At 42.8% G+C, this 14,663-nt stretch overlaps 1 protein-coding gene and 1 long non-coding RNA gene across 3 annotated transcripts in view; one reads left to right on the forward strand and one right to left on the reverse strand.

The window, feature by feature from the left end:
• LOC128829885 (uncharacterized) overlaps positions 1-14,663 on the forward strand; it is a 39,597-nt gene that overhangs the window by 4,509 nt on the left and 20,425 nt on the right. The window lies entirely within an intron of this gene.
• BRCA2 (BRCA2 DNA repair associated) overlaps positions 6,358-14,663 on the reverse strand; it is an 81,480-nt gene continuing 73,174 nt past the window's right edge. For both annotated transcript variants that reach the window (XM_054015324.1, XM_054015323.1), the window contains exons 24-26: positions 9,358-9,614; positions 8,164-8,316; positions 6,358-7,419 (exon numbers count right to left, since the gene is read on the reverse strand). In XM_054015324.1, coding sequence (XP_053871299.1) covers positions 6,778-7,419; positions 8,164-8,316; positions 9,358-9,614 — 1,052 coding nt within the window. In that variant the 3' untranslated portion in view covers positions 6,358-6,777. The remainder of the gene's footprint in view (positions 7,420-8,163; positions 8,317-9,357; positions 9,615-14,663) is intronic.

Below are 14,663 nucleotides of genomic sequence, written 5' to 3' on the forward strand. Positions count from 1 at the left end.
TACTGAAATCTAGGTATATTAGGTCCACCGCATTTCCTTTATCTAATAAGTCAGTTACTTTCTCAAAGAAGGAGATCAGATTTGTTTGGCACGATCTGCCCTTCGTAAAACCATGCTGTAATTTATCGCATTTGCCATTAACCTCAAGGTCCTCAACTAGTTTCTCTTTCAGAATCTTCTCCAGCACCTTGCACACTACTGATGTTAAACTAACAGGCCTATAGTTACCCGGGTCACTTTTTTTCCCTTTCTTGAAAATAGGAACCACATTGGCTATTCTCCAGTCTAACGGGACCACCCCCGAGTTTACAGATTCATTAAATATAGTCGCTAATGGGCCTGCTATTTCCCGCGCCAATTCCTTCAATATTCTCGGATGAAGATCGTCCGGTCCACCCGACTTAGTCCCATTAAGGCGTACTAGTTTTGTTTCTACCTCGGATGCGGTAACCCCCATCCTGTATGCCCCTCTGTAACGGTGCTAGTATCCCTAATACCTTCATTGCCCTCATTAAACACCGATGCAAAAAATTCATTGAGATATTGCGCCATGCCTAGATTATCTTTAATCTCCTCTCCGGCTATAGTCTTCAGCGGTCCCACTTCTTCTTTCTTTGCTTTCTTCCTATTTATATGGCTGTAAAACTTCTTACTATTGCTTTTAATTCCCCTCGCTAAGTCCAACTCTTCCCGGCCTTTGGCCTTTCTCACTCTATCTCTACATTCTCTGACTTCACTAAGGTAAGTTTCCTTACTGATCCCTCCCCTCTTCCACTCTTTGTACGCTTTCTGTTTTTTCCTAATCGCCCCTTTCAGTCGGTCGCTCATCCAGCTCGGTCTAAATCTCTTGCTTAGTAATCTTTTTCCCTTTTTGGGGATACAGGCCTCTGACAGCTCATGCATCTTTAACTTAAAGTAATCCCAGGCTTCTTCTGCCTTTAGATCCCTTAATACGTTTGCCCAATCCACTTCCCTTACCAGTCCCCTTAATTTGTTAAAATTGGCCTTTTTAAAATTATAAACCCTAGTTTTTGACTTAATTCTGGTAGTCCTTCCATTTAGTTTAGTGTCCATTTATCCTTTTACGTAGTGACTGTCCAGTTTGGCCAATGTACATAGCAGAGGGGCATTGCTGGCACATGATGGCATATATAACATTGGTGGACGTGCAGGAGAATGAACAGGTGATGTTTTAGCTGATCTGGTTAGGTCCTGTGATAGTGTTGCTGGTGTAGATATGTGGGCAGAGTTGGCATCGAGGTTTGTTGCATAGATTGGTTCCTGAGTTAGAGTTGTTATGATGCGGTATGTGGTTATTGGTGAGGATATGCTTAAGGTTGGCGGGTTGTCTGGGGGCGGGGATTGGCCTGCCTCCCAAGGTCTGTGAAAGCGAGGGATCATTGTCCAGGATGGGTTGTAGATCACTGATGATCTGGAAGTAGGCATCTTGCATATCAAAAGCAATGAACCACATGACTTTTTAATATAATAATAATAATATATGGAGATATACTTTTCTCATAGAACTTGAAAGGTCATCGAGTCCAGCCCCCTGCCTTCACTAGCAGGACCAAGTACTGATTTTGCCCCAGATCCCCAAGTGACCCACTCAAGGATTGAACTCACAACCCTGGGTTTAGCAGGCCAATGCTCAAACCATTGAGCTATCCCTCCCACCCGATCCATGTGGAACTCCAGCTTCTGAATGGAACGTGGAGGTGTCAGACATCCAAGACTGGTCTTCATCGACCCTTCTTCTTGGGTATGAGAAAATAGTTGGAATAGAAGTCTGTGCCTGATAGGCTGCAGGGACTGGCTCCACTGCTCCTCTCTGCAGGAGGGAGTCCATTTCTAGAGTAAGCATACTGTCATGAAAGTGATCCTTGGGCCACGATTGGGGCAGGAGATGTGGAGGAGATCACACCACAGACTCGATGGTATAACCATATCGAATGACATCCAGGACCTACTTGTCCATTTTCACTCTCCATGCTGGCAGAAATAGTTTGAGATGAACTTCGAAAGGGGTGGTTGGCAAGAGAGTTGAGGTGCAAAGAGGCTAACAGCTCTCTAGTTGCACTCAGAAGGTTTTTCTTTCTAAGTTTTGTTACATCATCTATATGAGACTTACTTGACAGATGACACTTTAAGAAATCCAACTTCCATACATCGTTCCACACTCTTCCTGTTGAAAATTCTCCCGAAGTTCTGGCATCTCGACAATATACACAAACCATTCCGTTGTCCTCATTATATGTGAATATTTCACAAAGTTTAACAAGCATTACACTATGTGACTTTGGTGTAACCATCTCTATAGTCTCATCCAGCCATCCAGATTTAAATGAAGTCGCTGTTCTTTTACACTTTAGACCTCTAAGACAGTGACATTTTGGGATTGATTTTTTACCAGATTGGTTTATTTAAAATTAATACTTTTATTATATGGCTACTATTTCAATGCGCTTAATAGCGTGATTCGACAAAAGAGAAAACAGGAGATCATTCAGATCAAGATACTGGAAGTTTGTGCATAGCAAAAAAACAGGGCAAAAAAAGTGGGAAAATGGTAAAACATCACGAGTAAATGTTTGAAGTCCAATGCCTTTGAAAGATTTCAACCACAAAAACAACACTTACCTTTAAAAAGAACAGGAGTACTTGTGGCACCTTAAAGTACTCCTGTTCTTTTTGCGGATACAGACTAACACAGCTGCTACTCTGAAACCTGTCATTATGCAAAACACTTACCTTTGTTCATTTCTGGGAAATCTTTGCAGTTCCTTAGCAACTACGGCCAGGCATTTTGACTTATTCGCACGTACTTGAGTTTGTACCCAGCCAAACGAACAGACTACAAGGAGATGTGTGGGTCCCAACCGTCAGCATTTTGAACATGGAACGTTGATCACGTCAGGACGGTCAGGACCCACACATCTCCTTGTAGTCTGCTCATTTGGCTGGGTACAAACTCAAGTACGTGCGAATAAGTCAAAATGCCTGGCCGTAGTTGTGAACAATGTCAAAAGTTGTCCGTAAATGATATTTCGGTCTGGCTCCGATGTAGTATTTCATTTTTTGTGCACGTAGTGTTTCGCTGTGTGTGCGGGGTTTAGGATCTGTGTGCATGTGCATAGCTTAGAGGGAACAGTGAATAGGGACCATCACTCGAAGAAGAACTTGTCTCTCTCACCAATAGAAATTGGTTCAATAAAAGGTGTTAACTCACCCTCCTTGTCTTTCCAAGATCAATGACTGAAATTTTCTGGTTGAGTTTTGTCTGGAAACCAAAATGGATCAACAAGACTAATGGAGAAATTAATTTCTTCTGATGCCCAGGCTAACTAGGTCGTGTAGGTCTGATTAAAGGAGTCCCTGCTTCAAGAGGTCTGGTCTTTTCCGACAGTGCAATGGAGGTTCCTTGACTGTCCATCAAGTCCAACAGGACCATTCTGCAGCTGCCTGAATTCTGAGCCACTTTCCCTGGAGAAAGGCTCTTAACCACAATTCCCATTACACTGCAGCCTAAAGCAGGGCTTCACAGGAATAATAGGCTGCCAGGCAGTGAGAAAGAGGTGGTGAGCTTGATACAAGACAACAGTGAGACTGTTGGTGTGCTGATACCACTGCCTATCATGTTGACCAATATTTGTCTCATTCTTTCCTTGCAGTCCTCCTTCAGGCTGTATCCATCTGTCGTCTCTTGTCTTGTACTTCGATTGTAAGCTCTTTGGGATACGGATTGTCTTTTTTGTCCCATGTATGTACTGAGCCTAGCACAACGGGGTCCTGGTCCATGACTAGGGCTTACCGGATCTACCGTAATAAATAATAATAATAATGATACAGAACACTGTGAAAGAGGCTCTGTGTACTAGCAAACCCCCAGCAAACACTTCTTCAAGGGGAGGGAAGGCAAGGTACGAGTTTAACCTCTGATTTTTATACCATTTGTTCATTATCACTACAAATTGCTATTATCAAGGGGATGATTGCATTTGCCTTTTTTGGGACCCAGTGTCTCTGGAGTTTGCAAGATGTAGCCCCAAGCTTCATAAGAATCCCCCTGTTCATAATGAGAAGGGGAGCTACATACAAGCCCTGGTTCTTTCCCCATGGAGCTGAGAACACCCCTTCCCCCTCCCACACAAACACTTTGGTATCATGAAGAGAGAAGGCAGCTTTGGATTCCTTCAGGAATTTTTTTCCCTCTGACCCAGGGACTTACCCTCTGATCTGCTGGCCAGATGGTATCCTCCTCCTTAGATTCTCTCCTCAAAATGCTCAGAAGGTCCTTATTGGAGTTGCGCTTCTCAGGGGAGGAGGTGCTGATCCAACTCTGAGCCCTATGCTCTGGCAGTGAGAGCATTGTCTGGCTGTGAACAGGCAGAGCCTAATCCACCCGCTGTAGAGCCTGTGAAGGCTGCCCCACTTTGAGAATGCTGCTTAGATTTAGCCCAGTATTTGCAGGACAGCTCTGCTATGCAGCAATTCAGAAGGGAGGTGCAGCAGTGGTGGATCTGGGTGGTTGAAACAACCATGCTGCCAAATACCTAATTCAGGGGAGGAGAAGGAAGAAAAATTGTAAATTGCTACTGCACAAAAACAAAAAAATTAAAATTATAAATCAAAATGGTCAGGAGAAACTGAACCACCAACTTGTGCAGCTAGAGGCAGAAGATCTGGTAGTCTGAGCTGAAATGTAGGGCTTAGTCCAGGAGCTTCTAGTAACATTGGACCACCTCTGAATTTCACAGGTACAAGCATTAACCCGTTAGTGATGAATAAACATAGAAGCTATGCTTAGAACAGCTTTTACCTTCATATCTGTACACCTTGAGGAATCTTTTAAAAGTAGAGGAATGGGGAGTGTTGGGCAGGGGGCAGTACTGAGTTATTTCGGTGCACAGACCTGGAGGAAGTGGGGAGGACAGCAGGAGTTGAGGGATTGGATTGGAACAGAAGAGGCATGGCATAGAACGATTGTGGACATGGGAGGGGTAGAGTGGATGGTGAGCAGCATAGAGGGAGAAGCAGCAGTGTTTGTGCAAGTAGACATGGAAGGGTGGAGAGGGTAGGTAAGTGGCATGGAGGAAGAAGCAGCAATGTTTGTGTGGGGGAGCTGGGCTTTCCATAGCAGTCACTGAAGGAGAGCCGATGTTTTACGGGGAAAATGGTGTTTCTATTGGGTGGGGAGAAACAGGTTTGTGCTGTGACAAACCGCGAACATTATGCTACAGAGGATCTCCACTCTACCACTTATAAATAACTGCAAAGTAGGGAGCCAGATACTCATTAGGGACAGGAAACTGGGAAAAGGTGTGCAACAGCAGTATTAGTGAGTCAGTGGCGAGTCCGTTTACACCCCACCATGTTCCCTATAGTCCTCCTTTAAGCATGACAACAATAGGAGTCCCAGTCCAACTTGCTAATGGTCATAGCAGGTCTCTGCAGGAGGTTTGCCAGAGTTGCTAGCTTAATTTTTCAGACAATCCTTACCCCTTCTTACCAATAGGACATGATGGGAGGAAGGCGGTTGAGGAGGAAAAGCTGCAGTCAGACAAGTAGCCCTATCCAGGGAGGCAGGTTCTCCCTCTAGTGAATCTTTGTGATTTGTTATGGGGAAATCAAGCTCTGACAAACCTCACTTGGTATGTACAACCGGAACTAAAATAAAAGTGGTCAGTAAAAATATGTATTCAACCCTGGAGTTGAAGGATATGTTCCAGGCAAGTGAATTTGATTGTTTACATGTTATAAATAAATGAAGAAGATTTGAGCCCCTTTCATGCTTTACAGTTCTAGGTGATCTCTTCATCCAACAACTACTAGTAGTAGATATACTACCAAGAAAACATGTGTGTTCTACCTGCTTGAGGGTCTGGCCTTGGCTACCCTTGCGGATTCACAGCGCTGCCGTGGCAGCGCTGTGAAGCACGAGTGTAGTCGCGCCGCCAGCGCTGCGAGAGCTCTCTCACAGCGCTGCAAGTACTCCACCTCTCCGAGGGGAATAGCTTGCAGCGCTGAGAGCGAGCGTGCAGCGCTGCAGGTGCTGATTACACTGGCGCTTTACAGCGCTGCACTCGCTGCGCTCGGGGGGGGGTGTGTGTGTTTTTTTCACACCCCTGAACGCAGCAAGTGCAGCACTGTGAATTGCCAGTGTAGCCAAGGCCTCTGATAATCCTTTCACAGCAGATGTCAGATTTTCCTATCAATCGATGCATCAAAACTATGGCTGCCTTTTAACATCTTAACATTAGAGAAGTACAGAAAAGGTAAGGATGTTAACTCTGTTGGAAATAGTGTCTTATAATTTACCTCTATTGCAGTATGCGGAATCCAAAAGTATCTCTGGGATTCTAGATTCAGCAGCTAAATATTGTAAATACATTCTAATGACTTCCCTGATAATCCAAGAAAGTGAGAAAAGCCAACGGTTTAATTTAAAACAAATATTCTATTCTACTTTATCAATACATCAGGTTCAAAAATACGGGTTCATGACTAAACGTTGGCAGACCTTTAACTACACCATTGTGAGCAGTGCTGCTGTAATATACCGGTATGAAGGAGATCTTAATTGATAAAAACTGCACCATTCTTGTTCAACTCTAAGGTTTTCTATTCAATAGAGTAAATGCTATTTATTAAACCTTTGTTTTTGCAATATAGATGTGCATTATTAAATACAATTAGGTACTGTATAAATGTTTACAATGTGCAAAGAGTAAAAAAATCATTTAAATATGAAGTATATACAGTACTGTACATATGCATTTAGTAGCATTTTCGTTTTCTTAGCCTTTGTAGCTTCTTTTGGATTACTAATAAGCTCTCAGTTTCCCTTGTGTCTTTCCCAGAAGCCTCAGCTCCTTCAGTACTGTTTTGTGAAGTTTTTGTTCCTGCAGCAGACTTAGGAGAATTATTTTTGAGTAAAAGGTGATCTGATGGATCACTGGATATTGCACTGGTGGATTCATCCACACAATCAATCTTCTTTTCTTCTGGCAAACTATACAAGAGCACTTGTGTGTTTATCATTGCAAGTTCTTCATCGGCAACCAAGTCATTCTCAGGAAGAGGGGCAGTTTCATTTGTCCTTTTAAAGGAGTTGATATGACCAGAGTTAGGATTTGTTCTCTTCAGTGATTTGTTAAACTGAACACCAGAGCTTCGTGGTGGCTGAAAAGCCTTTTTCAAAGATGGAGAAACAAATGAATTCATTGGTGTCACTGGAGGAGGGGAAGGTATTTTACAGAGCAGGTCCAGAGCTTTTCTTTTTTTGCAGTTCTTGGGGGGTTCTTCACTATAAGAAGCATGTGGGGTCATTTGTTCTGAGCCTTGTAGAACAAGTTTCAGGTCACGCTTGCTGTCTGGCAGAGACCTCTGATACTGTATTTCGCTATTAGGAGAGGAAATCTAATTAAAAAGAAGAAAAAGTTTTAATGTTGAGTCAAACACCTTATTTTCTTTAATTTCCTATTATTTCTACATACAATAGGAAATTGGACAAACAATACTGTGCCCCCATTTATGTCTGAGCACATTAGTCAATCTTCTGGTAATGGCTAGCAATCCCAAACTGAAGTTAGTAGCAAAAAGTTGTATGACTCTCTACAGATTAAGGTAGAGAACAGTTTGGCACTGTATTGCAAATCTAAACTTCCCATATGTGAAACCTCTTCCATCAGATGATGAGGATTCATAAAATGCCTGACCAGCTATGAAAAGACAGGCTGACCTAATATATTCTAAATGACAAGAGGTTGAAAAAATACGAGGTAGGGAAGTAGGGAGACAGGAAAGGAAAACAAGGTATGTTGCTCTTGCACTGAAAGCTGGGAGCTGATCTTTAGTTTGTTTCAGATAAAAGTTAGTTAGGAAGTGTAACAGATGTGATGAACAAAGGCATATCTTGAGACCACTTTATTTGACTTTTTTAATGTTATATGGAACATTTTGGGCTAGGGATTGTACTCTATTCCCTGGAGGAGGGTTACCACAGCACTCCAGGAACTAAAAACAGTGGGAGGCGATTATTTCAGTCCTTGAGATTGTGAACAGTTCTAGAGAAGTACCACCCCCAGACTAGTTTGCATATACTGGTTCAAACAGCTATGAAAGGTCTAAGGAAACACTGATCTTACACTTCAATAAACTTACCAGATATTTATTTTCTGCATTAGGGCCTGATTTCCAGGAAGGAGAAAGGTGATCTAAGCCACACTCTTTAGATAAGTTATATGGTTGTGGGTCATTTATTTGAAGCAAATTCATCAGTTTGCGTTCTGCATCATTGCAAAAGCAATTTACATTCTACAAGACAGAAGAGAGAAAAATGTAAGGAGGTTGTGGGTTTTTAAAATGTGTATAAAATATAACATCTGAGATTATATTTACTACTGAAACAATAATGCTAAACAGATCTTTGTGAACATTACCATGCTTGTCTCCTGGCTAGTAATTCAAGTTACTAATTCAAATTGTGAATTTAAAAAAAAAAAAAAGATTACTGCAGCTCTTAGAGAACAATGTCAAATACTGTAAATCCTACTTAGTTACTGTTAATGGGGAAAAAAAATAAACTTTTCCCCCATGCCTAATAATCTAAAACAAAATAAATGTGCTTGTTTAGTATCAACTGACATTAAATGATTTCCTATTCAATGTGAATTACAAATTTCTGGCTTCCTGTACCAAACTGTAGTTAATACCAATTATTTCAGGTACTATTGATGATTTTTCAAATATTTATATTATTTTCTATATATACTAGCTATATGAAACAACAGCTTGGTAGAGCAATGACATAGTACAAAGTTTTGCTACTTGAAGAGTAATTCTAATTGTTTGTGTATATTTGTATAAATTTGAAAGAAAACTAAATAAATGGGAGAAAATGCAGGCTTTGTTGATTTCATATTCCACTTGACACAGTTCAGTTGGAAAACTGCAGTCACTGGAAAAATATTATGATAGCAAACTGTTATTAACAAATGGGCTCAACTGTACAAAGCAGTGTACTTCTCGTATCTTTAACTTCAGCCAATTAAAAGTGGTAATGACTGGTTCCATATAGAAAACTATTCTACTTTTCTTGAGCAGAGGATGATGACCCTGACAGTGCCCTTGAGGACAGTAGTGAAAAGCCAAGAAAAATGAAGGAACTCCATGAGTGATATGGAGGCTCCTCCAGAATTAAAATAAACAATCCCCCTGCAAAAATCCCATCAATCAAACTGAATATTATCAGTGTTACCATAGGTTGGTCAGAGTATTACCTGTGTTTATGGACTCTATAATGAAAAAAACTATCCTATACTAATAAGTATTGTATTAAAAAATCCATCACTTTACCTCTGTTGTGTTCTTCAGTTTATTAAATCTCTCTCGAAGATAGCGATCCTTTGGACTTGCCGAGAATATGGAAAGGTCTCCAGCAAATAACGTGGGAATTTCTGATTTGAATTCAGATCGCCACTGAAGATTGCTTGCAGAAATCAGTGTAAAAGGGTTTATTATGTCTTCAATAGCAAGTTGCTTAAGGTCTGTCCAGATCTTGATGGCCACTAGATTATAATCTTCATCTGACAAATATACCAGAGTAGTGAAACCTAAAAAGTTTTAATTAAATTGAAATGATACATGCAGTTTGGACAAATGTTTTCATAGAAAAACACCTGCTCTACTATTACTTTTGGGTTGTTTTTCCAAAGTTCAAAGAAAGGAAGCCTTCAACTTGCAAAATGATTTTTATTTACTTAGGGCCAGATTCTGCTCTTAATAACACTAGTGTTAATCTGCTGTAATTCCACTGACTTCAGTAGAGTTACTGTACTCTATATTTACACTGGGATAACAGAGCAGAATTTTGCCCTTAATACCTTTCAAGTCAAATGCGTCTGGGACTCAAATTAATATTTAAAATGTCTATGCTGTCTAGTGGGGTAAAGTGCTTTAGGTCATTTAAAAAACATTGTAAGTCCTTGTACCAGGTTATTGCAAAAATTTGAAGGATACGTATAAATGATCAATTTTTTTTAAAAAGTTACAAGTACAAGTAGAAACAAAAATTATGCCTGCAAAGTAGTAGTTGACTAAACCAGGAGATGAAAGTAAAAGAACAGTGAGAAATCTCTATTCAAAAATGAATAAAGTACTTTACAATCTGCAAGCAGAATGCTTCACAAACAACTTCTGGTGAAGATCCCTTAGTAGTTGTCTAATTAATTTCTATGTGAAAGAAATCATCAAGCTTAGCAGAACAATTCAGGGCTCCAGAGATGAGAGTTGAAGATAATACCATTGCAAGCAATCTCTGAAGACAACCTTACAGTTTTATTGTTTCTACGAGAAAAGGAAGAAAGCAGCAGCAGGACTGGTGATAAAGCAGTAAAAGGAAAAGAGGTTTGGCAGCACAATATTCTCCAAGAAACTGGAGAGGGAAGACTTAATAGGTCAACTTCAGGTCAGGGCATGGTATCAAGACATTCCTTGTTCTGGTAGATGATCTATCCACTGACAAGTAAAATAAAGCCATGCTCATCTTGCTGTGCCTATCTGCAGTGTTTGATAGCGCTGATCACCAGATATTGAAATGTCCTTCCTCTATGTCCAAACCAAGTCGATTATGGGCAATTGTTCTTCCACTTCTGGAGCCCTTACCTGTAGAGTCTCATAAGACTCAGTCCTCTCCTCTTTACTATTCAACATCTACATGAAGTCCTGGAGAGAGCTGGTGAGATACCACAGGCTGAGACGCAGGCTGTACCAGTACATCAACAACAACCAGCTCTACATTTCCTTTTGTCAAATATAAGCCAGCTCTATTTCCCAGATTTCTCAATGCCTAGTTGTAATCAACACTTGACTGAACCCAGGTAAGACTGAAGTCATGTTGGCAGGGAGAGAGAAATGCTTCAAAGAACTTGCCTCAGCTATAACATCCCCACTATCAAGGGCATCTGACCTTAGACTAAAAGTTGGTCTGTAGCCTGGGGTTCCCTCTGATGGATTCAGTGCTACCAGATGCCTAAATAACCATGCCCCTCCCCCCCCCCCCCCCCCCCAAAAAAAAAAGCCCATTTCTATCTGCAACTGTCCAGAAGAGTGTGCTGCATCCTACTGGGAACAGAACTGCCACAAAGACCAAATATTTGTGACCTCCAGATTTGTTTACTGCTGCTTATATCTAGGAATGAAGCCAGACACCTTAAAAAAGGTCTAACTGGTAGAAAACATAGCTGCTCATCTGCTTAGCAAGAAAGGTTGTCTTGAGTACATTAGTCTTGTGTGCAATTCAGTCTCTGCACTAGTTCATTACTGAATAGAGTCCAGTTCCAGGTCTTTGTTTTGATATTCAAAAGCCCTCTCTAGGATTTTCCCTAGTTACCAATAAGATCACCAGTCTCTCTGCAACCATCAGCTCCAACGGCTAGGTTCCACTGGATCCATGCAACTGCTGTTCAAGAGGGGAGCTCATGAGTATAGGAGACAGAAACGTCACAGGTATTGAACCTAGACACAGGAAACCACTTCTGCAATAGATGAGAATGACCAAACAAAAAGAAAACTCATTTCCACTAAGTTCTTCCCCAACAAATAATTAATCAAGATATTTTTCCTAAATGGCAGGGAATGAAAAAAAGATTGTTGTTACTATTTCTAAAGTCTCAGACAGCCCTCAGATACTATGGTGAAAGGTCCATATCAGCAGATTTATCATAGTGGGGTCTACTATAGAACAGCAAATCAGGAGGAGGAGGAGGAGGAGGTGTATGAGCCATTTCTAGAGCAAACAACATAAATATCCAAAACACAAGACCTGGTAGTAATGGGGGACTAACTCCCAGGCAGCTGTTGGAAAATGTAATATGGCAAACCACAAAATTTCCAGTAAGTTATTGGAATGTATTTGGAATAACTTTTTCTTTCAGAAAGTTGAGGCAGTAACCAGAGGGACAGCCATTTTAGACTTGATTCTGACCAACAGAGAGGAATTGGTGGCAAATCTGAAGGTGGAAGGTAATTTGGATGAAAGTGATCATGTGTCTAAGGAAAGGAAGGAATTAGGGCAGCACAATAAGGACAATGTACTTCAATAAAAGAGACTAACAAACTCAGAAAACTAGTAGGTAATGTCCCATGGGGAAAAAAATCTGAAGGATAAAGGAGTCCAGGAGAGCTGACACAATGTAAACTAATCCAATTCAAAGGAAAGAGAAAAAACAGTAAGAAGCCAATAGCACTCCATCAGGAGCTCTTAAATGACCTGAAAAATCAAAAAGGAATCCTACCAACAATGGAAACGTGCAAGATTTGCTAAGGAGATATAATAAAAGGATAGCACACGCATATAGGGACAAAATCAGACAGGCTAAGGCACAAAATGAGTGAAACCAAACAAAGGACATAAAAGGCAGTAAGAAGACATTCTATAAATACATTAGGAAGCAAGATGAAAGAAAGGGTAGGTCCTCTACTTAACAGGGAAGGAGAAAAGACAGCTACCTTTTCCGTAACTGGTGTTCTTCGAGATATATTGCTCATGTCCATTTCATATTAGGTGTGTGTGCTCGCCACGTGCACCGGTGCCAGAAGTTTTTCCCTTAGCAGTATCCATAGGGTGTACGGGGAGATTTTGGCAAACCAGTAAAGTGCCTGAAACCACTATTACTTATTGCTAAAAGCAGTCATGTCAGCAGGCTGTAAATCTCGGACGACTGTACTGCTGGGGGAAGCCCCCAGGCATCATCCCCCATGAGGGTAGGGGGTTTGGGGTGGGCACTGTCTCCTCTACCCCAACCTCCAAGCGTGTTTCATGCACCAACCCCAGTGCCGCTGGTACAGTCAACTGTTGCTCTGAGGTGGTGGCAGATGAGCGGTGCGAAGGGGCCATTGTTATCACCAGCATGGCCCACGCACTCCAATAAGGCCACTGGGGAGGCCACTGACCATGCTGTCAAGGCGGCGCCGTAGACGTAGATGCGGCCTCAGGTGCCCAATTGCGCCGGTGGAGTCTCAGTGAGGGACTAAACTGCTCTTCCATGCCAGGGGAATCCCCTCCCAGTGACCATGGTGGGGCCGCAACGCCTGTGTCTGCCTGCTGACTGTCGCCACCCGAGACCGGTGCTTGGAGTGGGAGGATCAGTGCCGGTGTCGGGGGGACTGGTGCGGTGGGGATGGGGGGGAATTGCTATTGAGACTGGGAGGACTCCCATGGGGTAAACAACGGAGATCTGCACAGAGAAGATGAATGGTGCTGGTAGTACAGAGACTGGTGCCTCCCCCTAGATGATCCACGTCGAGATGGCGGGGACCACGAACACTGTGCCGGTGACCAAGGGTGAGCCCCAGAGGATCTTGGCTGCGATGCCAGAAATCTGTGGCGCGGAGACGGAGAGCGCTGCCTTGGCTTGGGGAATCAGCAGTGCTCCACTGACCCCTGGTGGGGTCTTAGCGGCTGGCTTACCCTTGAAAGGAGCCTTTGCCACTTCCTGTGGTGCCTGCAGCGCGGGCCGAGGCCTCTGCTTTCTTGGTGCCAGGGGAGCTTAGGAATGAGTCGCTGTCACCACAAGTTTGGGTCCCCTACTGCTCCTGGGAGATGGTGGTGGATCCTTTAAGGGGCTCAGGGCTCTGACTGGGGAGGCACGTCCACATGGCTCCGGATTCCTGGGCGGCCTGAACTGGGTCCTTTGCCCGATGCCCCATGGCCTTTCTTGCCCAGTGCTGGAGAACCATGTTTCTTAGTTTTCTTTCTCGGCACAGGCGATGGGGAGTGGTGCCAGGGGTGTGCTGCACCCCGAGGCACTAGGAGTTGAGTCTTGGCAGGACGGCTTGGAAGCCGGATGGAGGGCAGCCTCCATGAAGAGAGCCCTCAAATGAATATCCCACTCTCTGAGTCCTGGGTCGAAAATGTTTAGAAATATGACACTTGTCCTTCACATGCGATTCCCCCAAGCACTTGAGGCAGCTGCTGTGGGGGTCACTTACAGGCATAGGCTTGTTACAGTCCACGCAGAGCTTAAACCTCAGAGACAGGGCATGCCCTTTCTGGTGTGAAGTCCCTGCTGGGACTCTAACTTCTAACTACACTTAACATTAACTACTACAAACAACTATTTACAAGTCCGTAAGGCTTGAACTCAGAAGAGATGAAACCAATAGCCCTTACTATGCAAGGAAAGGCACTCCGACTAACCACCACAGGTGGTAAGAAGGAACTGAGAGGGTGTAGGGCCGGCAATGCCTGATATACCAACGCATGAGCGCAACACTCAAGGGGGCGCCACAACTGACCCTAATGATACTGCTAAGGCAAAATACTCTGACGACCATGCATGTGGGCGCACACACACCTAGAATGGAATCGACATGAGCAAGTACTCGAAGAAGAATATTTAGATAAGTTACATGTGTTCAAGTTGCCAGTGCCTGATGAAATTCATCCTAGGGTACTTAAGGATCTAGCTGAAGCAATCATTAGCAATTATCTTTGAGAATTCATGGAGGATGGGTGAAGTCCCAGAGGAACGGAGAAGGGCAAACATAATACCCATCTTTAAAAAAGGGGAAAAAAGAGGATCTGGAGAATTATAGACCAGTCAGCCTAACTTGGATACTGGAAAAGATTCTGGAACAAATTATTACACAATCAGTTTGTA

The sequence above is a fragment of the Malaclemys terrapin genome, chromosome 1 (assembly GCF_027887155.1).
Source record: "Malaclemys terrapin pileata isolate rMalTer1 chromosome 1, rMalTer1.hap1, whole genome shotgun sequence".
NCBI lineage: Eukaryota > Metazoa > Chordata > Testudines > Emydidae > Malaclemys > Malaclemys terrapin.